The 27632-nt window shown below is 40.1% G+C and overlaps 1 protein-coding gene across 5 annotated transcripts in view; it reads right to left on the bottom strand.

The window, feature by feature from the left end:
* The window catches only part of ATE1 (arginyltransferase 1), a 156451-nt gene extending 129483 nt beyond the window's left edge, over positions 1-26968 (bottom strand). For 2 of the 5 annotated variants that reach the window (XM_078434892.2, XM_078434893.2), the window contains exons 1-7: positions 26648-26968; positions 24117-24180; positions 21005-21067; positions 16708-16811; positions 14698-14952; positions 8964-9196; positions 5995-6123 (exon numbers count right to left, since the gene is read on the bottom strand). In XM_078434892.2, coding sequence (XP_078291018.1) covers positions 5995-6123; positions 8964-9196; positions 14698-14952; positions 16708-16811; positions 21005-21067; positions 24117-24180; positions 26648-26915 — 1116 coding nt within the window. In that variant the 5' untranslated portion in view covers positions 26916-26968. Of the gene's footprint in view, positions 1-5994; positions 6124-7029; positions 7159-8963; positions 9197-14697; positions 14953-16707; positions 16812-21004; positions 21068-24116; positions 24181-26647 lie in introns of all 5 variants that reach the window. The other 3 variants (XM_060641308.3, XM_060641310.3, XM_060641309.3) reach the window with 3 other exon arrangements.
* Between the last annotated feature and the right edge of the window lie 664 nt (positions 26969-27632).

The following is a 27632-nucleotide window of genomic DNA, read 5'->3' as shown; positions in this document are numbered from 1 at the left end:
CTACAACATGGACGAACCCTGAAAACATTATGCCTGTCAACAAGAGACCGCATACCGTATAATTCCATTTACATGAAATGTCCAGATTAGGTAACTACAGAGACAGAAAGTGGGAGAGTCGTTGCCTAGAGCTGGGGCATTCAGGAAAAAGTGAGGAGTGACTGTTGATGGATATGCGGTTTCTTTTCGGGATGAAGAAATGTTCTGGTGTTAGTGATGACGGTTGCATAACTATAAACATACTAAAAATCACTGAATCATATGCTTTAAATGGGCAAATTATATTATACGGTATGTGAATTATATCTCAGTAAAGCTGTTATTTAAAAAAAAAAAAGCACAGTGCAGGGGGGCACCTGGGTAGCTCAGTTGGTTACATGTCCAACTCTTGATTTTGGCTCAGGTCATGATCTCATGGTTCGTGAGACAGAGCCCTGCATCAGGCTCTGCACTGACAGCACAAGGCCTGCTTGGGATTCTCTCTCTCCTGCTCTCTCTGCCCCTCCTCAGCTTGCTCGCCAGCTCTCTCTCTCTCCCTCTATCAAACAGGTAAACTTTAAAAAGAAAAAAAAAGGCAAAAAAAAAAACTTTTAAAAAAGTACAGTACAAAAGTCTTGACTTGCAACATATTATTTCATGTTATTCCTTAGAAACTATATTCAGAGAGATAACAGACAGTTCAGCTCATAAGAAAAAAAAAAAATACCATTTCGTAGGTCTCTGAAAACTCTGCATGAATTCAGTTAGATGTCAGATAAATAAAATGCTATCTATGGGTGATCTCAAAGTCAAAGGATTCATCAAACCCAATATAGTATTAATCAAACCTGTTTACTTGTGAAATCAAAAAGGACTATACCGTCAAAGACATTTTCACCAGTACAAACTTGCTGTAAGGATGTGACCTATAAGACAGATTGTGAAGGCAAAACCATCTGGCCATAATAAAGAAATCCATTACATATTTCTATTTAAACACAGGTCAAATCACATACCCAGAGTTCAGGCTACTAATGGCAGTGAATGTAAATTAAAAATGTACAAAAACTGCATACAGAAGGAAATACAGATCTAAATGACTCAAATTAAAATGTACTATAAAAGGATTTTAATTAAATGCCATGTTCATCTTTCTTAAATATATACGACTTTCAGAGTATGGGTTACTACCCTGTAATATGCGTCACTTATATTATACATTAGAGCTATCCCATAATATATAACAAAATTGAGAAAGCATAATCTACCACTCAAAAAATACAAAGCCTTTTTCTAAAAGCCTGGATCACACCTTAAGTCTAAACACAGAACACCACCTTGGAGTCTCTCCGGATGGTAAGTGCCAGATGCTCATTTCTGATTAGTATCTTGCCACAGTCAGTTGCTTCTCAAACTCACCCTGGAACTCATTTTCTGTCCCAAAGCGCACAAATTCTTCTTCCTCTTGTATTTCTGATCTCAGATAAGGTCACCACGATCTACCCAATCACGCAAGCTGGAAACTTGAAAGATCAATCTGGACTTGTCCCTCTCCTCCACTTCCAACTCCCAAACATCCTTCAAGTCAAACACCAAATCCTCATCAGCTCTCCCTCCGAAGTGTCTACTGTACCCACACCGTCTGCTTCCTACCAGTGCATATTTCAAGCCCGGCATACCTCGCTGGCTCTGTCTCGAGTCTCACCACTCTGGAAGAAAACCTCCCGCACAAGCCTGCCACCAAAGGGACCTTCAGTACCAGACAGGATTTTGGAACGTCCAAAATTATTTTGGGAGACATTCCTTCACTCTCTTTTAAACATGTGTTCAAATAAGGACCCTCCTCCATCTCAGCTCTTGGGCACAGTGTGCACGTGATCCCACACATGACCACGGTTCTCCATCCCCCAGTCACAGTGACTGATCCCGGGATAAGGACGCATCTCAAGTTGGGCCAATGAGCACCTTCCTCAGGACTTCTTACTGAAATAAGTTAAAAAATGCACGTTTTTGCTGCGATCACTCGCTGTGAGAACAACATACCTTAAACTGGCAGTATTCATCTCTGCCACCATGTGCCTGAGAGTCAACCCTTAAAAAGAAAGGGAGCCGGGAGACCACAAGCAGGAGACACTGATGGTATTTTCCCAAAACTTCTGTTTCATATGCAAATACAGTAAAATTTTGGACTGCGAGGAACTTGTTCTGCGAGTGTTCCGCAAGACAAGCAAACATTTCTAATAAATTTTAACTTGATAAACGAGTGATGTCTTGTAATACGAGTAGTACGTGACGCTGAATGTCACAAGATCACAACTGAGCCAACGGTTCTTCTCTTTCTCACTGCGGGATTGTGGGTGACCGTCTCCCATGCTCAGAGCTCGGGTCTCAGAACGCAGTGTTTGGCAGAAATCACTGATTTTTCAGAACACTGGAAGGTACTCACAACTGGCATTACTGTATTTTTTGTCACTTCAAAGCACCTATGGACAGTCTTTCCAGACAAGAGTAAGCTCAGAAATGCTCTGCTTCATTCTAGGTCAGGCTGCCTTCAGACACAGACCCTTTCCTCTGCTGCCTTATCGCCAGTTACATTAAGTACAGTATATGACAAGAGTTTATTAATACCGTGCTGTGATTAACATCCACACGAGCGTATACAACAGCCCCCATGCAGAAAAAGATTCCACTGAACCAACCGATAGCAGTGATTCGTTGATGGCAGTGAAAGTCGTCCTACCCAATAACCCTCCTCTCTTGTCTCCCTCACACCAGCCACAAAGGTTTTCAAAGGTAAGTGCAGGTTCACTTGTTCATTTTTCTTTGTATTTTGTATTTTATTATTTTGTTTTCTATTACAGTATTGTAATCATTTTTATAGGAATGTTTTTGGGTTGTAGAACAAATCACCTGAGTTTCCATTATTTCTCATGGGGAAATTCGCTTTCATACACAAATGCTTTAGATTACAAGCATGTTTCCGGAACAAATTATGCTTGCAAACTAAGGTTTTACTGTAAATCTTTTCTTAAAAAAAAAAAAATCAATTCAACTTTGGTTTTTGTTGCCTATCAAGTCTTACCACATTTCTCAACAATGAAATGGAATTCTCTAGCTCCACTATACCTGTGCATGTACTGGTATGTTGTAAAAACATGCATACAGAGATATGTGTATACACACACACACACACACACACACACACACACACACACCCCATATATACAGAAAGATCACACACACAGGTAACACATATATATTTGCTTACATTTTCAAAAAGTATCAATAGAAGAAAGCAAAATTAGTTCTAATTAGTTAGTTCTAAGATAAACAACACAGTTTCAGGGGGTGCCTGGTTGTCTCAGTCAGTTAAGCATTCAACTTTGGCTCAAGTCATCATCTCATAGTTTGTGGGCTCATCGGGCTCTGTGCTGGCAGTGCAGAGCCTGCTTGGGATTCTCTCACTCCTTCTCTTTCTGTCCTTCTTCCCACTTGCATGGCAGTGCACGCTCTCTCAAAATAAACAAACTTAAAAAAAAGAAAAATATATATTTATAAAAATGCTATTAAAAACAAGAGGTTGTTTTCAATTAAAAGATGTTACAAGAATATCAACCAAATGTGATGTATAGATCTTACATGGATCCTGAGCCAAACAAACCAACTATAAAGACACTTTTGAGACAACTAAAGAACAGTGAACATCCACTGGGCATTAGATGATCTGACTACTAATTCTGTTGGGTGATGATGGCATTATGTTATGTATTTTTACATATGTATTGTTATGTATTTTTTAAAGCTTATAACTTTTAATCTAGAGATTTCCCTCTTTTTTTTTAAGTTTATTTATTTTGAGAGAGAGAGAGAGAGAGAGAGAGAGAGAGAAAAAATCCCAAGCAGGCTCCACAGAGCCAGCACAGAGCCCAATGCAGGGCTTGAACCCATGAACTTCAAGACCATGACTTGAGCTGAAATCAAGAGTTGGACGCTCAAACTGAGCTACCCAGGCATCCCACTCCCTCTTTTTCTGAAACACTGTCTATTATGTATCTGTCTCATAGAAGTGCCCAGGTGTCATTTTAAATAATCCTTTATCCCTCATTTTTTTGTGAACTGGTTATTACAATTAGAAACTTGTAATTCAAGGCGCTCCTGGGTGGCTCAGTCAATTAAGCGTCTGACTTTGGCTCAGGTCATGATCTCATAGTTTGTGAGTTCAAGCCCCGCATCAGGCTCTGTGCTGACAGCTCAGAGACTGGAGCCTGCTTCTGATTCTGTGTCTCCTTATCTCTCTGCTCCTCCCCTATTCACGCTGTCTCTCTCTCTCTCTCTCTCTCAAAAATAAATAAACATTAAAAAATAAAAAAAAAAAAGAAGCCTGTAATTCAGGATCAATATCTTTAGCAAGAATATTCCATAGGTGGCACTTTATATTTCTTATATACAGTTCTGTTGCCGAGAACACCCTTCTCCCTTTTGTCCTGAAAAACATTTACTATCTTTTAAGACTTGGCTCAGATGTCACCTCCTTCAGAAAAACCTCTTTACCCTCCAGTCCCCACTAAGCCAGCTTTCTCTACTAATCCAATAGCTAACCCTAATGGCACTGGACCTGCTTACCCACCTGTTGCCCCAATCAGGCTGTGAACGCCTTTAACAATGGACTAGTCTGCAGGACTAGACTCCACAGAGACCTAAAGCCTAAGTGGGTGAAGTTCCAGGAAAGTAATCTTCACCAAGTAAACACATCGGATCACGTCCTTGTGTTATGGCCCATCCATCTGTACCTGGTAAGCAAGCAGGCACAAAGCCAGGGTCTCCAAGGTAATAGGAAGGAATAATGTTCAGAAGGAATAAGACGCCCTGGGAATATCAAAGGGAGTGTCCTGGGACCTGGCAGATTTCCTTACTGTTTGTAAACACAATCATAGGCAGCTGCAGGTCTCAACAGGGAACTTACAGAAGCGCTGCTCTAACCAGAAGGTGCATACAAATCACCTGGAGACCTGATTCAAAATGCAGATTCTAGGGGCGCCTGGGTGGCTCAGTCGGTTAAGCGTCCGACTTCAGCTCAGGTCGTGATCTTGCGGTCTGTGGGTTCATGCCCCGCATCGGGCTCTGTGCTGACAGCTCAGAGCCTGGAGCCTGTTTCAGATTCTGTGTCTCCCTCTTTCTCTGACCCTCCCCTGTTCATGCTCTCTCTCTGTCTCAAAAATAAATAAATGTTAAAAAAAAAAATGCAGATTCTAATTCAGCAGGGCTGCAGGGAGACCCCAGATTCTGCATTCCAGGTGGATTCTGTTGGTTTGCAGACCACTCTTCAACTAGGTAAGGTTCTAAGAGACCTGGCAGTCAGCCCTCTCTCAGGGAAATTACAGCATTAACTCCTGTCTTACTAATCCTCTCTTTTAAGCTAAAACAGTCTGTGTCATTAAAAAGCAAACGAAAAAAAAAAATCAAAATTTAATTCTTCCACATCTGTTGGCATCTTTCTTCTAATATATCCACTCCTCTTTGACAATTATGCGATTTCTCATTCATCTAAATATCTTCAGCCTGGAAACTATAAGCCCTCAACAAATGCTTTAAATGATGTTCCATATAATCTCAACATATTTCGTTGTTTTCCACTGGCTTGTTTACATAGGTTTGTTCACTGGCCCATCTTTCCCATTTGATTATCAACTCCTCAAAGGCACAGACTCTCCCCTTTGTGCCATGGCACACAGTCTGTCACCTAACCAGCACTCAGTGATGTTTGCTGACTTAGCCAGATGACTGGGAACACGTTACATCAGGTTCTTAGAGACAACACTGAATAAGAACCTATCCTTCTTCCTGGGAGACTTACATACCCACAGATAGAACCTGTTTTCACGAAAGTTTAGTGACATACACTGAAAAGTATGATCGGCTCTACTTAACAAATAAGAAAACAGCAAAACAAAGTTCGATGTTATGCTTCTTCAGACAGCCTCATCAAGATAGGAAAAAACGTTTAACAAAAGGTACCTCAGTCTTCCCACACTCATCGGGCGGGTCCTGGTGTATGGCCATTTGATACTTGACATATAGAGAAAATGACCGGCTGAAGGACGACTTGAACTCTGGGTCCTCAAAGGAGACAGGTACTAACCTCACCTTCAGAGCAAGGAAGATACAAGCAAATGCTATTGAAACATCTCTACCTGATGACATGCTTCTGAAGGTGAGGCTAGAGTAAGATCTCCGCAAATCCACTTCCAAAGCTCAGCGCTGGTATTTTTCATGAAATGAACGAACCCTGGGGCGTGCTGATTGGCACAGAGCCTCAAGCACTAACTTTACACTAACACTTAGGAAATTTTTAACTCATATGGACCAGGACAAATTTTTTTTTTTTTTTTTTTTACTTTTTCACTCTTTCCACCTGTTGTGGTTCTCTGCATGGAGTCACAATGTTGCTCATAAGGGTCACTACTTTTGTCTCCTCTATTTGTATTAAGTGTTTTAAGATTCTTCCCCTTCCAGATTTTTCTTGGGTAATTTGATTTATAAAATGATAAGCATATGTGAACTTCTATTAAAATATTCTATTATCTCAAAAAAAATTCTACTATCTTACTTTTCTAATTCCACTCTGTCCTGTATGGGTAGTACATCAATAAAGAATAATTTAGCTGTTATGAACTCTGTTTATACATGACTTTTACATGCAGATAAAGCATATTAACCGTGTTGTTCAAAGTATGCCTATCATAAAAATTAGAGTTCTATTTATTACTAACTTTTAGATAAATACATCTAAACATCGTTACTTCAAATGAAGATAACTCATTTTACGTGTTACTTTCCACTTTGAAATTACACATGACGGGCACTCAACACGTGCTAGGTAAAATTTGCACTTTCAGAATGTCCATTAATCCACAGTCCTATCATATTGCAGATATGCTGCAAATTGAATACAAATAAAATGTACCACAAATAAACCAAGTTTTCATACAATGATATCAAATGGAGGGGAAAGTTCCATTTGCACAAAAAAATCGCACTTGGCCTGCTGACCTGGCTCACAGTTGGCTTATCAGGTGGATCCTTGTGAATAACCATCTGGTAACGTTTATAGACCTGGTAAGACTCCTGAAATGTGGCTTTGAACTGAGAACTTGGTGGAGATGATCTCACCACCCTCACCTTCAGAAGGAGTTAAAAAACAATGTTCATTAATTATTTATTCCACAGAACATGCATTAAAACAGTTACTCCCACCCAAAAAGAACCAAATGTTTCCACACAAATATTAAAGCATAAACAATGATAGTATTTTAACCTTGAAAATCAACCAGATAGTAAATTTTTTTTAAAAGTTATTTCTCCAACTTGCAGACTCATTAAAAAGGCGGAAGATTCGAAGACTAAGGTCTATGACCGATCACAGAAGATGGACTCTATGGTAAAATGGCAGAATGCTTCTGGCACTCCAGAAACAAACGCAAATAAATACTTGTTTCGTTGCATGCAACCCACCTTCAGTAAATCAGTCAGAAAGACAAAAATATGTGAACACATTTTTTAGACGCTCTTCATGCATCACTGCTAACTCTAAATTTACAAAATTTTTTTTGTAAGGGTGAAAGACAACCCTCACAAAGTATTCGTACTTCATGGCAGAGTTAAGAATGAAGATTCTAAAGTTAAGTTTCTCCTACTCAAATTTTAACGTCACCATCTTGGGTCAAGTAAATAAATGTATTCTCTGTGCCTTAGTTTCCTCATACGTAAAATGAGGAGGAGTTAAAAACCGTAATTATAAAGTCGATTTATTTTAACATCAACTATTTACTAACCAGTTAAAATGTGTTAGCAAAACAGAATAAAACAGAAAATCGAGTGCAATAAAAAAGGCTAAGTAGAAAATTTTCATGTGTGCCATAAGAAGTAATTCTTCTCCATAAAAAGAGGGTCATACAGTGGACAAAAAAATCTCTGCCCATCCTAGCTATCATTACATTAAAAAATTAAAAAGCCTCCTACTGTACAACATGCTAGATGGACCTGGTGCCCTGAACACATTACTATTTATGATCACAAGAGAAAAGACTCCTCTTAAAATACGTTAAGTAGTGGGTTCAATTCTTTTTAATTTGGGAAGGAGAAAGTGTCAATACCAAAATCAGAACAGCTAAGGAATTATAACATAGTTAAGACTTAAGTCTAATAATATATATCATCCTAAGGTTTAGATTGCATTAAAGCTAATTTCTTAATAGCAGGTCCTTAGTGATACACTTAGACAACATTAAGCTATAAATTCAAAGGTTGCCCAGTTACTGATGAGAACAAAATTATTATCGTTAATGTTTTAGGGGAAAAAAATGAATACCAAATACCGAAAAATGTAGACTTAATCTGAAATGTAAGTCAAAAATAATAGGAATATTCTAAAAGTATTCGTATTATGCCTATATTGGTTTGAGAGAATTACTGAGAAAGGACTGTAGTAGTACAACTTAGTACTATTTAGTTAATTCCTAATTGCTGGCTTGCATATGTCATACAATTTGTTGCCTTGGTCAAGATCAGAATATTAGAATGGATAAAAAACAAAGATTTGCCTACTGTGATTTCCTTCACTATCTAACCAAAACTACCAAAGATAAAATTGACATAGTATATTTTATCTCTTTCACTACTAAATTTCAATCAAGGGATACAAAAAGCCAGAGTCCCTTACATAGTAACATGCTAAAACTGGAACTGTTTTCACAACTTTAGTAGCCAAATTGCCTAAAATATTTATTTTAAATCTTAAAAAAAAAGGGGGGGGGGGTTTTCTCAAGTAGCAATCAACTTAGCAAATACAAATGCTACTCCATCCCAATTCACTTTAATTTCCCATTATTTAAACAGCAAAATATCACCTGGTGAGTAGAACCTCAAATGAAAATAAATAAAGTACCCACCAACAACAAAATAAAATAAAACACCCTCCAAAGTACCTCCAACTTGTGTGATGCATTCTCTGGTAAAGATTCAAAAATTAAATCTTCGAGCGATTTGGGCTGGTTGGATTTATTAGCCTTTGGTGGGAACAAAGACGGTGGTTCACCCTGAGCCTGGAAACCCTCAGGTTCTCCAGCCGGGTTCTGCTGCATCAGTTTTAACCTTTTCCTTTCTTTCCGGATTTCCTTTGCTTTTCGACAGGGAGGCTTACTCAAATCTGCTCCTTTGCCTAAAAACAATTTCAAAATATTAGACCACTCACAATTGACTCAAGAAATGTTTTTTTCAAGTCTCAAAGATTCTACAGAACTAGGCCCAAAGCATTTCAACAGTTAGGTTAGCTTTGTAGGTGGATTCTTCAGAAGATTCTGGTGTAGAGCTCTAAGTTATCTTAAAATCCTATCTTAGAAGCAGGAACTGTCAAAGAAAATAAACAGTCACAGAAACTTTTCAGGCAGCTTTTACTGGTGAAAATTCAAAAACAATTTTTTTTAATATTCATCCACTTCTCTGTCTTTATAAGTAGAAAAAAACATAATCAATTATCTTCTGCTTCAGGACATGAATGTTTCCAGCACATTTCTGAGGGACATTTCTCTCAAAGCACTTGTGACATAAACAAACGCTTAGGACCTGGGTGTAAATGAATACTGATCCCAGAAAACACTCTGGCAGGTTTTTTAATGAAAAAATACTCTTGCTTAGTTGAAGGGATCTGTGTCTCTCCATCTAACTGAGGGGCCTCATTAGCTCAGCTCAGTTAATGACAGTTTTTGTTTCAATTAAAAGAGCAAGTATCAGACTGAAAGGCCTTAAAGATATAAAAATTTTTAACTAAAACAGGGGCGCCTGGGTGGCTTAGCCGTTTAAGCATCTGACTCTTGATTTCGGCTCCGGTCATGATCTCACGGTTCATGGGATTGAGCCCTGGGATTGAGCCAGCAGTACAGAGCCTACCTGGGATTCTCTCTCTTTCCTCTCTCTCTGTCCGTCCCTTGCTTGTGCACTCTCTCTCAAAATAAGTAAACTTAAATAAATAAATAAATAAATAAATATTTTAACTACAATAAACCACAAATTTTAGTGAGTGCCTTTTCATCCAGTAAGTTGTCTTTAAGGACTCTGTGCTGAGAAAATCAAGAGCTAGAGGCAAATAATGAACACACCTGAAAACTTCAGTATCATTTAAATGCCCAATAGAATAATTATATAATTTTCATTTTATTTTCAATTTCTTAAGTAGACTCCACACCCAACATGGGGCTTGAACTCATGACCCTGAGATCAAGCGTCACGTGCTCTACTGACTGGCCCCCCTACAAATTTTTAAAACAGCTAAGCAACAGAATATCAAAAAGTCATTAGAAATGCTTCAGAAATTTTCGGGGATTTGTCATTACACAAGGTTAAAAAAGATTTCCAATTATTTACAAATAGATACACGAAAAATATTTATTAAAATGCCTGAAAAGAAATATACCACCATGTTAACAGTCAAAGAAAGGACTTTTCTTGCTCTTTTCCTTGCAGTGTTCTCTTTTCTTCAAATTCTCTAACGATGAACATACCTTTGTAAATTTTTTAGCTACTAACAAGATAAAGAAAAATGCTACTTTAAGTTCCTAAAACACATATTTACAAACCATATAAAAGTAAGCAATAGGAAGTTTTACAAGACCAGCAAGTTTAATTTTATAGAAAAGAAAATTAAGACCCAGTATGTTAAGAGACTTGCTAGAGACCAAGAGCTGGTCAAAAAAAATTAATCTGATGAGAAAATAGTTCATTCATAGTGAAACTATATTACGACTTCACTAACATGTTTTCCAAATAAAAACAAAATCTACCCATAAAAGAAGACTCTGAATAAGTTTAACAACCGGGCAACAAAAGACTTGACTCAATAATTAACCATTACTGCCTTAGAGAATTAATTTTCTTTGGCCAGGGAATGTGTCTTCCTCAAATTTGTTCACAGAGGCACAACAGCATTTGGTTAAGAGCATACACTCTGACATGGGCCGCAAGAGGTCATCCCTGTCTCTCGGCTAGCTGACCTGAGGCAACATTACTTGTCTATACAAGAAAGACAATAACCAGTCTTACCTTTGGAGTTCCATGAGAATTAAATGAGTCAATACATGTGTAGCTCATAAAACAATACCTACTATTTAACTGGGGTCTTCTATTATTAGCTATTATATGCATCACCAATTCCTACAATGGTTCACCTATTTAGGCATTTCCATAAATGGTAATAAGGCAAAAAAGAATCCTGCATTTTCTAATAGTTGCTCAAAATGACATTCTCTAGAGTGAACTGAGAAACAAGTTTTCACCATTTTTATGAAAGATCACCTATGTCAGCTTTGCATTAACGGATTCATTGGACTAAGCAATCCTTCTTGTGGTTGTTTTACTCTACACGTATGTACTATCATGATATGAACTGCAAAGGATAAATTAGGATTTCAGCTTATTTATGGGAATAAAGATCCCCCCAAAGCAAGAAGCTCCTTCAATGGAACAGAAACAGATCAATATAAAATCACTGCACCGTACCAACCCAGCACCCACAGATGTTCAAACCACTCAAGGATCCTAGATTAGTCCCAAGAGTTTTGAAAAGAGTTCAGCAGACCCGCATAATTCCTAATTAAGTTTCAGGAAATATACCTTTAATATTTTGTAAATAAAATGGAAATGCGTGTTTCTAGACAAAATCCAAAGCTTCCTACATTTTAAAATAATCTCACATTTTTATTGAAAAATATAAAAGGAAAATAAGTGCAAACTTTTTTTAATGTTCCAGTAATCATACTGCTGAAGAAGTTAGTTTTGTTATTATAAAACTGTTGTGTAATGTAGGGTAAAGCAAATGGGTAACTGTGATATTCTAATTCTACCCTTCTCCTTGTCCTTGAGAGCAAGGTTTCTAAGTGTGGAAGAAAGAAGATCCAATGTCAAACAAGCAAACAAACACGTAAAAATACTAACAGTCCTGAATTTGAATTGGAAATATCAATATGACCACACGACCTATTAAGTCTGTTCATGGAAAAAGCCTAGAAAACAATAACCAAGCCAGTAACAATAGTGGTCACCTCTGGTCTAGTTGGTGATCTTCAAATGCCATTTTCCACTAAAAGAAACCAGGGCTTCTTGGGGAAATGGCTGTACAAGACGTTCCAGGAGCATCATGTCATAGAAAGCTGCTAAGACTACCAACATTTTATCAAACCAGAAGCCAACTTAGAGAAACTCCCACAGGAGCAAGAATTAAAACATGGCAAATGTGTTTAAAACTCACTGTTAGAAGAGGTTATTTTGTAAAATGGATGACACAAAATGAAAGAATCAAGAATTCCTCTTGCCTTTGCTGGGAGTTCTTATGGGAGACAAGTGGATGAGAATGTTCTGTTTATGGAAGTATCCAGTTAGTAAATGAAAAATGAATTACAGACTTAAAATATCTAACGGATAAACGGATTTAGGCATTGAGCATTGGTCCACAGCTACTAGCATTAACAGAAAGAGAGGCACCCGGACATTATGTGTCTCCTGAAAGAACATCCCACCACCCGTGAACTAACCTTACCCATCCTCAAATAAATAACTGGAACTCCAATCTGATGAAGACATCTCTCTCTCCAAAAAAGCAAAAGAAAACCAAAATGCCAAAAGACAAAAAAAACAAAACAAAACAAAACAAAAACAATTTAATCTTGAATTTGATCAAGGCTCTACATCCAACTATCAATTTACAGGCAGGTACGGCAACATGTTAAACTGCACTGTAGATGTAACTGTTGGTCAAATAACCCAGGTCAAACAACCCAGTTTCTTCAACAAATAAAGTGCAAATAAAAAGGCTGGAGTAATGAAAGATCTACTGAGATTTTTTAACTATAGCAACCAACTGCAATATGTGGCCATATTTGGATCCTGATGCAAACAAATACTTAAAAACTGGAAACTTTAACACTGAATATTCAGTATCATTACGGAATTTTACTTAGGTGTAATAATGCTATTGTGAGTACGTATTTGAAAGTTCTAATCTTATAGAGATGCAAAATGAAGTTTTTAAAAATGTAATAAACTGTAATTTTTATAATAAACAACTAAAATAATAAAAGAACTGGCCCTATCACCTAAGACAGTAAGAGATGTAAGAAATTTATCTAAACCATTCAGAATATTTTATTGGACTATCCTTACTAGTTAGGATGAAATCTCAGGTTGACATCCAATTAAATGCCATGAAAGCCTTGCGTAAAAATACCTATTCAAAAAAAAATGCAAAATGGGGCACCTGGGTGGCTCAGTTGGATAAGCATCCAACTTCGGCTCAGGTCATGATCTCATGTTTCATGAGTTCAAGCCCTGCATCAGGCTCTCTGATGTCTATGCAGAGCCTGCTTCAGATCCTCAGTCTCCAACTCTGCCCCACTTGCACTCTCTCTACCCCCGCCAAAATAAATAGAGGTTTAAAAAAAACCCAAAACAAAGTTTTCTGTGCATTAATAGGATTTAGACAAGAAAAACCGTAATAGTAATAAAAATCTCTCCTTTGGATCATTTTGTATAAATAAATATAAGAATTCAGGAACTGAAACATAAACATCTAAATTGACATTTTATGAAATAACTTTTTTTTAAATCATACAGGGGGTGGGGTGCCTGGGTAGCTCAGTCAGTTAAGCACCCGACTTCAGCTCAGGTCATGATCTCACGGTTTGTGGGTTCGAGCCCCACATCAGGCTCTGTGCTGACAGCTTGCTCAGAGCCTGGAGCCTGCTTTGGATTCTGTCTCCTCTCTCTGTCCCTTCCCTGCTGGCGCCCTGTCTCTATCTGTCTCTCAAAAATAAATAAATGTTAAAAAAATTTTTTTTTAATCACACAGGGGTGCCTGGGTGGCTCAGTTGGTTAAGCATCTGAGTCCTGATTTCAGCTCAGGTCATGATCTCACGGTTTGTGAGACTCAGCCCCGCATGGGGCTCTGCACTGACAGTGCGGAGCCTGCTTGGGATTCTCTTTCTCTTTCTGCCCCTCCCCCGACAAAATAAAAAAATAAATGAACATTTTAAAAAATAAACATTTTTAAAAGTAAATACAGAAAAAAGAAAAATTAAAAAACCATACAAACACATGCACACACACACAAATAAACCCATTTAAAGTTGGATAAAATTTTAAAACCTAAGTATTTTACAAGTGAAAGTATAGGAAAAAATCTGACCTTACTAAAGGTGAAGTAAAATATCAAAATCTGGAAATTTTTAAACTAAAATTCATTATGATTACATAAAGAAATCTAATAATAAACTAAAGACCTTTATAATGTCTGTACTTTGAACATAATACCTAAAATTTACTTTGTCTTACTTCACACCAAAAATAAAAATGTTTAGCACCACATCCTTGCACAGGTAAAAATGCGATTCTCAAACTCTACGTTCCTAGGGTAGTAAGAAATGGCACTCTTTAAAAATATGTGTATTGGGAGATAATGAAACTATTATTTCAGGCTTTTTAAAAATAGCAGTTTTTAAAATATGTGATTTGTCCATCTAAATCCAGGCAATAATAAGTTGTACAAAACAGGGATTTTACAGATTTCATACAACTCATATTTTTAGCTGATGAGACAGCCCAAGGGCTACAATGTTCCAAGCACAAAGAAAATCACTAGGACTTTAAAAAGGCCACAGAGCAAACTTGCCCTACCTGGCTTAGGAGCCATGGGCATTTTAACTGGATGTGATGGCTCACCAGAGCCCAACTTCTCCTCTATATCTTGCGACTGAATGAATTCATTAGATGCTCCTTTCTTTGGGCTTTTTCCTTTCTTCTTTTCTTCACTGTCAAAGCTCTCTGTGAGGTCACCGCTGAGCGTTTTAAGGTCACACTGTATATCCAATTTATTTATTAATCCAAAGTCACCAGCAACGGTGTCCTCCATGGTGGGCTCCATAGGATCATCTACAAATCAGAAAAAATCAAAGTCTGTCAGCCATGCCATCTGACGCAATTAAGATACACGTAGTAAAAACAAAATGCCCCTTTTTTCTGATGTGGTAGAGACTACGGTGTGTGCATCAGGTCCATTCTCCCACCTTCCAAAGTAACAGGGCTGTAGTTAAGACTGTGGCACCCAAGCAAGGGAATGCACCCCAGTCCGTCTGCAAGTTGTGACCAAGTTCCCACCAGTGGAACAGAACCAAAACTGATAGGTTCAACTTGGCCTCACTTGTTTCTAAAGGTAATTTGTAACCCTGAACTTCCACCACCACCCCCCCCCCCCCCCCCCACTGACTGGATTAGTAAAAACCAGCGTGAGCTTGGAAACTACATGTTGAAGGGAGTCCCAGAATGGCTGGGGGCGCAGAGCAGACTGTAGGCTAATGTGAAACACCCACAATGGGCTGTCACACGAGGAAACAGACTTCTAGCATTTGTTAGTCATCGCATGCTGGTGTCTTCTTCTTATAGCTATTTACCCTTCTACTCTAATGAGTACATCACTCCTATAAGTTACAAACACAAATAATTTAGAAGTCTGTAACAAGTCAAATAAAGAGCCAAATGTAAAAGCTATGTATAAAGACAGGCAATCATCAATTTATAAATGGAAGGCACTTCAAGGCTTATCTGAATATTAATTTTTGAAACTCAGAACATGATTTTCAGCCACTGAAATAACTTTTTGACCAACCAACAAAATGTATTTAGTTTTTAAGACTATGTACAGACAATACTAATCAAAGCTGTACCAAAGTTCTGATGTCCCCAATGCCCAATTGTCCCTGAACCTCTAGACCCTGTAAGCCTTCCAGGCTTTTTTGTTGCCCACAGCTCTGCCAAGTCTGCTCCATGATGTCCTGAGTTTTAATCCGTTAAGGACAGTGCCCAAGGGCGAAGAACTTCCCTGGCCTGCTGGCCACTGTATCGCCAGTGCTTAAAACAGGGACTGGCACATTGTTGGCACTGAAAACATACTTGGGGATGTATTAACAAGCTAAAAGTGTTAACAAGTTAAAAGTTAACAAGTTAAAAGTGAGGAAGGCTCCCAGGGTTGGACACTTCCTAGGGCAGATGTGAGAAAGAGCTCTAACAACAGCTGGCATTCCCAATTATGCTCATCGATTAGGCATGGCCTAGAGGAAAACTTTTAAAAAAGAAAAGACAAGATACTGAAACAACTGAAAAAGCAAGTATCTGTAAACCAAAGTTAATTTCTTTTAGGAAACAGACTCACAATTCAAAGTTTATCATACAAAAAAGAAAATTTCAAGCAATATAATGATTTACTGAAGGGCTTCCTCAAAGAAAACCTGGGCTTCACTCAGCATTCAAAGTGGTTGTGTAGTCTTGTGCAAGGGGTACCTAAGCATCTGTTTCTCAGACATTCTACCACTTTCTCTGTACTTCACAAGGTATTATAGGACCAAGTTGTCAAAGTACTGTGAAAGCTTAAGCTCTAATAAACTCTAGGAAATCACAAGAGCTGTAAAACTTTCCTACATTTTCCCTTTCCCCAACAGACATTCCTCATACCCTTGACCTTCAGGCCAATGGCAACAGTACCAGCAACACTAACAACAATCACCATCCTCAGATTAACAGTAGTGCCTGACTATGGCAAGAACCCCCATCCCTACTTCAGAAAGAGCCAGAAGGGAGAACCTTGGAAATCAACATCAATATAAAGAGTTTTTAGACCCAATCTCATCTTACCCTCATAATTTCCTTTGGAAATTTCCCCTTTGGCCAGAAATTTCAACATTTTTTTCAAAACCTTCTTGTGTGATTTTGATGGCTGAAACTGTAAAGGTCGGCACCTAGGAAAGCAAAACAAATATTTAAAAAGTGAACTCAAACCATGAAGAAATAAAATGAGTTCTGGATAGTATCTAGTACAGTGAGGCAAACTTCATGCCTGGGATTTCTGGGTAAAGACAGGGCTTGATGTAGCCTCTAGTCCCACCCCAAATCTCACTAAAAAACTACGTTAAGGAATTAGAAAAAAAAAAAAGACATGAATCACTGGGGAAAAAAAAAAGAGAAATGTTGGAAGCTGGATAGCACAGGTATAAGTAGTAACTGACTTCGTAGACCAAAGAATGTTAAATCCTAAGCCAAGAGTGTTGAAAAGCCAGAAAGACAACCAATTCTCTCTACATTACCCCTAAAAGTTTTAGAGACCGGTGATACCTGATACCTCAGGAGATAAGTGTGAAGGCAGGTCTAAAAATAGAAAATCTCTTGAAAGTCTGTTTTGGAAGCAGTTAGATGTCTGATGCCCTCCCCACTCCTCCCCACACAACTCCTTACACAACCCAGAAGAAAGTTGCAAACTTAGAAAAGAGTAAAAAAACAAAACAAAACAAAACAAAAAAACAGGGCCTCCTAAATGAGGATACAAGCACAGTGGAAAGCAATGGAACTGGACTAGAAAAAAGTCTAAAGTCTACATCCTGAATGTTGAGACTTCCAAGCCACTTCCCCAACCCAGCCACAAAAACTGGCACTTTCTCTCCAGAATGTGATCAGACCCCAAGATACTGTCCTCAGGCACTCTCCACTGTAAAGTGAGAATCACCAGATACTTGGAGAGAAACTCTACAAAGACACGTTGCCAAAAACACTGGAGAAGGTAACTAGGAAGACACAGAGTACAGAGGAAGGAGAGAGCCCCCAAAATAAAAACATCCTCAGAACACTCTCTTATTTCTCTTTAGCTATTACAGCCACACAACAATGGGAGGTTACAAAACAATAGAGAGTGTCCAAAAAGAAAAATCTCCCAGAAGAAAAAGCATAACAGAAAAAGTTAAAATTTAAACAAGACTTGGAAAATAAAGTTGAGGAAATCTTCCAAAAGATACAGCAAAAGGGATGGAAAACTGAAGAGAAAAAAAATTAGAGGATCGCTCTAATTTTTAATTATTTTGAAATTAATGTTTAAGTTCAATAACTGAATAAAAACATCATCAGCAGTTATAATGGAATAGAAGAAAGAAAATGGAGGGAAGAAGACCAACAAAATAAAGAAAATGTCCGTGAAGTGAAGAATAATGGTGGAAGGAGGTCCCAGGTAAGAAGGGCCACATAAGTCCATGTGTAATGGATGCAAACAGACACTGCCAAACAGAAAACATCAGAACACTGGGAACAAAAAATCCTTCCCCAAAGAAAGAACATTCTCCACAAAGGAACAGGAATCAGAAGACTACCTAACAGCAGTAAGACAATGGAGCAAAGCCTTCAAAATTTTAAGGAAAATTATTTCCCATCTACACTTTTTTTTTTTTTTTAACATTTATTTATTTTTGAGACAGAGAGAGACAGAGCATGAACGGGGGAGGGTCAGAGAGAGGGAGACACAGAATCCGAAACAGGCTCCAGGCTCTGAGCTGTCAGCACAGAGCCCGACGCGGGGCTCGAACTCACGGAGTGCGAGATCATGACCTGAGGTGAAGTCGGCCGCTTAACCGACTGAGCCACCAAGGCGCCCCTCCCATCTACACTTCCATATCCCAGCCAAACTATAAGTTCGAGTAGAGAATTAAAACATTTTCAAATGTACAATGTCTAAAAAGTACTTCTCGTGCACTCTTCCTCAGAAAGCTATTAAATGTGCTTCACGAAAATGAGGAAATAATCCAAGAAAGAGAGGTCAGGAGATGGGAGACACAGGATCCAAAAAGAAATCCAAAGAGAATCCCCACGATGGCAGTAAAAAGAGATCCCAGGGTGACAGTGATGCAGGAGTTGTAGAGACAACCTGTCCAGATCAGAGTACGTCAGAAGACAACACAGAGATATTCATCAAGAAGATAAAAGCAACAGAGTACCTGAAGCATCTGAAAGTACCAAGACGACATTTACACTACTACGGAAGCATTTCTAAATCAACTGGTGATGGGTACGTAAAAGGCTATGTAAACACAGAAGACAATTATCAATTCCATGGAAAGCAAAAACTCGTACAGGAAGGAAAAATCATAGCACACTACATGACTCAACTGTAAAGCGTATTTATAGGTCATAACAAAGGGATTACACCTATTTAAAATTACACTACTTCTAAGCTGGGAAGTTGACAATGAGGACAAAAAGGAGCTTGAATGTGACAAGGGAACAGGGAAGAAATAAAGTTAAGTCCTTATCTTTCAGAGACAGAAACCCAGAGATAGTGAGAAAAAATAAAGTTGAATCCTTATTTCTGAAAGAGAGAAACACAGAGATAATGAGAAAAACCCAAAGATAAGGATATATAGTTATATAAGCATCTCAAGTAAAAGGTAGAAAGAAGATAAAACAAAAGAATCTTAAAAAATTTGAGTGTGCCCTGTATTGGGAAAGAGGAAACAAGAAGGCTCAGGGGACTGCAATTCTGCAAAATACGTTTTATGAAATGTTTGATTTTTTAATTATTAGCATATAATTTTACATAAAAATAAAAACTAAAAAAAAAAAAAAATCATCGTCAAGGAAGCTCATCCTCATTTAAACTCACATGCTGGGCAGCCCCTGACCTCTCTCTAACAAGAAGCTATGCTATAGGTTATAATCACCTTGCCTTTACATTAGGTCTTATTATAACTATTGTAGTCAACAAAGTAAAAAAAAAAAAAAAAAAAACCCAGAAGAGTAAATATACAAAATGACTCCACAGTGTCATCATATATAACGAAGTTGTGTAGAGGATAACAATTCAGGAAATGTTTGATTTCATGCTCTGTTTTGCAATGTTAATTGAGTCCCTTTTCATAAAAGCAATCAATGTACCTGGAACAGTGCTTGGCACTGAGAGGCACCCAATAAATTATAGAAGGTTTGTCTTTTTTCTTTAACCCACTGAAATTGACATTTTCTGATTAGAGAGTCTCAGGGTTCAAGCTGATCAGCTCCAGACTTAATTTAAACAGAATCCTGGCCATAATCCAATAATAAATTGCTATTTGAAGGAAAAGGACTTCTGCCTTTGACGATGTCACTGCTTTATAACCACTAAAACCGAAAGAGGACAGCACAATTCTGTCATTTTATTCTTTGTATAAGTGAGACGGTGTCACCAAACCAGACAGCCACCTCTTCTCTTTATTGCCCAGTCCTATGATCAGTTAGATAAGAGAATGGATTCTTAACCAGGAATCGGTGGAACTTCGGGAGTCTATGGTCATCCTAAAATTAATATACAAAATGTTACGTATTCTTGCCTCCAGGCCCCTCTCCCTTTTGTTCTGTTGCAGAGAGGATCTATAACTTTTCATCAGATTGTCAAAACAGTCTTCAACCCCAAAACAAATTAAGAGATGGGACAGAAGTGTGAAGACCAGCCAAAACATGATGGATACAACTACATTTGCTTTTTTTATCTAGAGAATATATTTACATTGAAACTGTACTCAAATGCTTAACAACGATAACATGCTTTCTCTTTTTTCTACCAGAAGAAGAGGAAGGCAAGGAGGACAACAAGGGAGAAGAGGAGGACCTTTAGAACCTAAAAAGGTTAAATCCTTCCATGTTATGCTGGGGTTTGCTGGTTAAGCAAACACTCTGTAGGAAAACAGACTTTCTAGCTTAAGTTTTACAATGAAGAAAACAACTCTGAATACATGTGGCAGATTAAATGTCAGCCCCCGCCCCTTTCTACAGATCCTATAGTACTGTTTGAATATGAGCACGACGTCTAGTATTACACTAGAATGTGGAAAGCCCTAAGCTAAATTTTATAAAGAATTTGATACCTAAAAGTAATCAGAGTATTTGCTGGTATTTTCATAATATGTCATAGAATCATTGACTAGACTACTAAATAGTACACTTTTTTATATCATACTTACACCCAAACCATGAATTATTAATAGCTACTGATGACGTATAAATGTAGCATTGGTATGTAAAAAAGATACAATTCATTTGCTTTTCTTTATAAAGGATGTCTACCTACGACAAAAGTTAACATGTAAAAAAAAGCAAGGTGCCACTAAAAAAATTATACGAGACAGATCCTCTTTCTTACCTTATCGTGTACTGGGGACAACATGTTTGATTCATGACAGGCTTGTACACATATTTTCCACTTCTAAAATTGAAAAATGTTTTGTTAATGTCTCATACGTTTCTCACATGTACCAAAGCAGACTAGTACAGGGGCACAAAATTAATTACGGTAAAAATCTGATCGATAACATAAAAACATATAGATGTAGTTACTCCTCAGAACTAAGCAATCTTGCAACACTGGCACAGCAAGGACAGAGCCCAGCCTTTCCTTTCCTAAACCTTTACGTACATACTCCAAGCCTCTTCACCTCAGTTACCCTCTTAGCATCACCTGCCATCCTTCCAGGCCTCAACCCACCACCAATCCTCAATACCACAAAGGCAATCACAGAAAACTGCTCAGGATGTGGGGACCCTGACGTGTCATAGCCTAGGATATCCACACTTGAGGGTTCCATGTGCACTAGGGCCACGAAGCCCAAAATTAACCCAATCCTTTCAAGGCCTTCTGGATCTTGGTTAATGGCAGAGCCATGACATTATGGACTGAATTCTGTCCCCTCAAAATTCATATTTTGAAGCCCTACCCCCACTACCTCAGAATGGGACTATATTTGGAGAGAAGGCCTTTAAAGAGGTGATTAAGTTAAAATGACAGTTAACAGAAGCCCTAATCCAATCTGAATGGTGTGCATATCAGAAAAAGAAACTGGGCATACAAAGAGACACCAGGCACCAGGGGCATACATGCAAAGAGAAAGGACCCCATGAGGCCACAGCAAGAAGGCGGCAACGTACAAGCCAAGGAAGGGTCTCCAGAAAAGAAATAAAGCTGAAGACACCTGGGTTTTGGAAATTTCAGCCTCCAGTACTGTGAGAATACAGATTCCTGTTGTTTAAGACACCCAGTCAGTGGTATTTTGTTACAGCCATCCAAGCAAACACACATGAGTTCGGTTCCTGACCCAGAAGCCTGGGAGTCATCTCAAATTCCTCCCTTTAAGGCACCTCTATATCCCGTCAGTAAGCTTTCTACTTCTAAACCGTACCTTGTTTCCATCCGCTTTCACCTATCTTCTAACCTATAGCCACTGATGATGACGGCATCGTTGTGAGAGGACGATTTCCTATCTGGACCGTACAGTGATCTTTAGAACCGGTCTTTCTGCCTTCAGAACCACCCCCTCAAATACCTCTCTACGATCTGAATGGTCATTTCCAAAGCACAAATTCCATCACACTTCTGACATAAAAGCTTTCAATGGCTCCCCTTCCACCTTAAAAAAAAAGTTCTTCATCATGGCATACAAAATCCTTCAACATCTGACCCAGATCTTCTTTTTGGGTCTCATGATTAAGTTTAAAGAAAGCTATGAAGTTTCATTTGTTGCACTCAATCCCATATCTTTTGGGTAGTATTGGCACAAGGCCCTTACCACTGCTTATATTTACATAAAAAAACTTTATATACTCTAAAATTATCTATATAAAAATAATTACCAAAAAATCTTAGCCATCAAAGGCAATGTGTAAACCTTAATGGAATCCTGATTCAAATAAACCAACTATTAAAAAGGGGCATTTTTGAGACTAGTAGAAACCTAATCAAAACTAAGTAACAGATGACATCAAGGAATTATTAATTTTGTAAAGTATGGTAACGGTATTATAAATACATTAAAAAGGAAACAAGAATCCTCTCTTAGAAACGTATCTATTATAGGTGTATTGACAGGATACCTAAATTGCTTTAAATTATTTTGTGGAGGAGGAGGGAGCATCTCAGCTGGTTCAAGCTGCTGTAACAATATACCACAGAGGGAGTTGCTTATAAACACAACAACGTATTCCTCATAGTTCTGGAGGTTGGGAAGTCCAAGATCAAGGGTGTTGGCATATTTAATGTCTGACGAAGACAAGCTTCCCGGTTCATATATTTGTTGTAACCTCACATGGCAGAAGGGGCAAGAAAGGGAACTCTCTGGGGTCTCTTTTACAAGGGCACAAATCCCATTCGTGAGGGTCCCACCCTCTGACCTAATCACCTCCCAAAGGCCCACTTCCCAATACCATCATATCGGGGGTTAGGATTGAAAAGATGTACTTGGGGGTTGTGAGGGATGACACACGAACATTCACACCACCACAGGGAGCAAGGAGATTTGACGAAACAAGACTGGCAAAACAAACCTTAACGACTGCCAAAGCCTGCTGATAGCTACATCAAGTTCATTAGAACATACTCTACATTTATGTAGGCTTGAAGTTCTCCTAATGAACATCTTTGTTTAATGTTTGTTTATTTTGGAGAGAAAGAGAGCACGTGCACCAGGGGGAGGGGCAGAAAGAGGGAGAGAGAGAATTCCAAGGAGGCTCCTCGCTGACTGTGCAAAGCCCGACACAGGACTCAATCCCACAACTGTAAGATCATGACCTGAGCCAAAATCAAGAGTCGGATGCTTAACGGACTGAGCTACCCAGGTGCTCCTAATAAATGCCTTTAAAAGAAGAGACAGCAGAATCACTACATAAAGAAATATAATTTAGGGGCGCCTGGGTGGCTCAGTCGGTTAAGCGGCCGACTTCAGCTCAGGTCACGATCTCGCGGTCCGTGGGTTCGAGCCCCGTGTCGGGCTCTGGGCTGATGGCTCAGAGCCTGGAGCCTACTTCCGATTCTGTGTCTCCCTCTCTCTCTGCCCCTCCCCCGTTCATGCTCTCTCTCTGTCTCAAAAATAAAACGTTAAAAAAAAAAATTAAAAAAAAAAAAAAAGAAAGAAATATAATTTAAAGACGTCTTGGGGCACCTGGGTGGCTCAGTCGGTTAAGTGTCTGACTTCGGCTCGGGTCATGATCTCACGGCTGGTGAGTTGGAGCCCCACATCGGGCCCTGTGCTGACAGCTCAGAGCCCAGAGCCCGCTTTGGATTCTGTGTCTCCCTCGCTCTCTGCCCCTCCCCCACTCACACTCTGCTTTCCCTCTCTCTCTCAAAAACGAATAAACATTTAAAAAAAAAAAAGTCTTAAATCTTTTTCCAACAACAGGAAAACATTTCACAGGCGAACAACATTTTCTAGTTATAAGAAGAACCGGAGTAATAAGAGAAGCATTTTTGTATGAAGGACCTTTACCTCCGCCATCCTCGGTCTATGAGATCCTGATAATCCTGTACGGTCATGGAGTGTGCCCACATGCCTGAAAAAGTAAGTGCCATGTACCAAGTTAATCATAGCAGGTTGAACTTTTTTTTTTAATTCAAAGCGTTTTCTAAATGTGAATATTGAAGCAAAAAAAAAAATCTAGCTCACACTGGAAAAATGAAAGTTTGCACATACTTCACACCATGTGACATAATACACAACAAATGAAAAAAAATTATTTGCCTTAATCTTAAAAATCAAACAAATCAAAGTGATTACATTTAATTCCGAATTACTCTATAGTCTCTTTGACACCGTAAATTTAAGGTCCTCCCTGAGATCAGATTACACAACACCTTTAACCATAATAATATCCCCGATAATTTAATAAGCTGGTCCCCTCCGAAGAATTGGAAAGCAAATGTTTTCTTATGTATTTAATTCTCATTGTTATGTTTTTAGCATAGTCTTGGACGTTGAAAATAGAACAAAAGTATACAGCAGTATTCCTTTTAAGTATAAAAACTGAAAGCAATCGAAATGCCCAGGAACAAAAAAGTGATTACAGAGGACATTATCAGTATGATGGAATAATTCATGATGCAACCATGAAAAAACATTAAAAGGTATATCTGAATTAATGTTAATAGAAAAATAAATGTTTCTCTCGTAAACAGCAAACTGCATCAGAAGTATGTAAAGACAGGGGTGCCTGGGTGGCTCAGTTGGTTGAACGTCCGACTTTGGCTCAGGTCACGATCTCATGATTCGTGGGTTTGAGCCCCACATCGGGGCTGTGCTGACAGCCTGGAGCCTGCTTCAGAATCTGTGTTGCCCCCCCCCCCCCATTCCTCCCCTGCTTGCACTCTGTCTCTGTCGCTCTCAAAAATAAATAAATATTAAAAAAATATTTTAAAAAGAAGTATGCAAAGACAGAGATACGCTTGATAGCACAGGTTGTATTAAGAAACAGAAATGTCCAGAAGCCTTGCAGGTGCTCATTAACACTGAATTACTTTATGAGCCTCAATTTCATCATCTATAAAAATAGGAATAATAAAACCTACTTAATAGGTGCTATGCCCTATAGTAAAGATTATCATCAGAACTAAAATAAATACGATGGAAATTTACAGTTGTCTCTTTAGGTGAAAAGGCTGAAAACTGATTTCTTCCACAGAACTTTAAACAAAGGACATCTATATTAATCAACTTCCTCTTATTAAAGTTACTGGGAAAATAATGAAGAATCTATGAATATGTTAATTTTAAACACACAATCTAAAGTGCTTATTACACACATACTATAGTCAGAATACCAAATTCTGAAAAAGATGAGGAGGAAATCTCTAATACCCGAAAGCAATCACTGCCACCGTTTGGTGTGTTTCCCCCTGGGTTTTCATCCTCCCAGAGATCCTGTCACACATGTCATTTGCATCCTGTTTTTCTCCGTCTAACCCTACGTTCTAAACATTTTTCTGCTTAGCTCTTCATAACCATCACTCCAAATGATTGCATTATATTACATTCTACTTCCTCTTACCCACAAACATCTAATGAACCATTTCAACTAATGAGTAAACGGACACACCATAATCGTCCACATCATTGCCCTGCTGTAGGACATTTATACATATTTTTAACGGAAACTACCTAAACGTGTATCTTCATAGCTTTCCCATTTCCCACCATGATGCACTATTTCTTAAAATAAAAGATTCTATGCTTGCCAATGCACGACACAGCAGGTAATATAAACATACTGTTTTTGTTTACAAACAAATCTTCCGGAAGAAACCTGAACCATGATGGGGGAAAAAGAAAAAACAAAACAAAACTGTGAGCTGGCTTTGTTGTTCTGGGGGTGGGTGGAGGAACGATAAGGCATATGAACAAGCACCTGGTAAAATTTTCAAACGCATTAACACAAACAGGCTCCCTTGCCAGCAGCGTCTACGGTCCGTCACCGGCGTCTCCAGACGCATTTTATCCAGATGCCCCCGCCCACGTATGCACACACGTCTCCCTGTACACAAACAGCCCACCCGACACGCCGCATTCTGCACTTAAAACCGGGGATGATCCCACAGCAGCATCAGCACTCAGAGGCCCGCCCCGGCGGGACTGACCACTCGGCAATGCTCCCCGGCATGGCTTGCTTGCTGTCACATATTTAACCCTGTCCTACTGGTGGATGACGAGCACCTGTTGCCACACTTCGGGCTGCGGCGAGACCATCATCATCCCGCACTTCCGACCACCTGTGTGAAGGCTAAGCACCCAGATGCTTCCCTGATGAATCAGAGCGGAGATTCGTTTTTAATTGTGACAGCTACGGCCCTCCCCGGCGAGCAGCGTTCCGCAACACCCTCCTCGAGACAGGATCTGGCCGGGGGCTCCCGCCGCCGCGCGTCCCTAGGGGCCGAGAGCGCCGAGACCCCCCACCCCCGAGGCCGCCGGCCGGCCGGCCGCGGAAACCCGAGGCCGCGACGCCCTCCCCCACCCGCCGGCCCGCTCACCATTGGAGCGACTGCCCGACTCATTCTTGCAATAGCCGCAGCGGTAGGAGTCCTCGCCCTCGAAATACTCCACGATGCTGGGCGAAAGAGCTGCCCAGGAAGCCATGGCCCCGGCCCTCCAAGCGCGACGCCGCTCGGCCCAGCCCCGCCGCCGCCACCCCACAATGCAGCGCGCCGCTCGGGAGTCCCCGAGGCGCGCGCGAAGCTGCTCGGGCGCCCGCAGGCCAGGTTCCCCAGGAACCCCGCACGCTGACGCCGCCCGCGCCATCTTGACCGAGGGCAGCCGTCCGCTATTTCCGTTCCTTCTCCGACCTGGACCGCCATCTTCGGTGAGGGTGAGGAGGAGAGAGGAGCGCGAAGGGAACCAGCCGGGGAAGAAACGAGTGGGAGAGGGACGCGGGAATTGGGGCGCCGGGCCTGTGCGCTCCCGGACCGGGGACTGGCGCGGGGCGCGGCGGGCGGTGCGGGGATTGGACGCCAGGCGGCCACGCCGGCCCCGTCCGTGGGGACACTCACCGCAGGACACCTTGCCCTCCTCGGAGTCGCAGTAGCCGCAGTGGTAGCCGGCCTTGAGCCCCTTGTACTCCACCACCGAGGCCATGGCCGCCTCCAGGGTCCGCCGAGGCCGGCCACGCCTCTCGGCGCCCCGGGGCCGACCTCGGCGGAGCGCGGGGGCCCGCGGCGGGGAGGAGTGGAGGACGAGGTCTGGCGGTTGCGTCCCAGCGCCCCGACCCGCGCCCCTAGCTCCTCCTCGGGGTCCCGGTCCGTGTTGGGGCCGGGGCCTCCGGAGATGTTAGCGAAAGTGGTAGTCGAGCCCCGACTTAGGGCCGGATCTTTGCATAATTCCTCGCCAAGCATTCCTACAACCGCGCATCTTCAGCTCCGTTTTACAGATGGGGAAACTGAGGGCCGGAGGTTGTGACTCAGTCATTTCCTGCAGGTCTCAGTTTAAAAGTTAACCATCTCGGGCCGCCCTGACCACCAT

Source organism: Panthera onca, chromosome D2 (genome assembly GCF_046562875.1).
Source record: "Panthera onca isolate mPanOnc1 chromosome D2, mPanOnc1 haplotype 2, whole genome shotgun sequence".
Classification (NCBI taxonomy): domain Eukaryota; kingdom Metazoa; phylum Chordata; class Mammalia; order Carnivora; family Felidae; genus Panthera; species Panthera onca.
The sequence above is the reverse complement of the archived record's forward strand: the minus strand, read 5'-3'. Positions and strand labels throughout refer to the sequence as shown.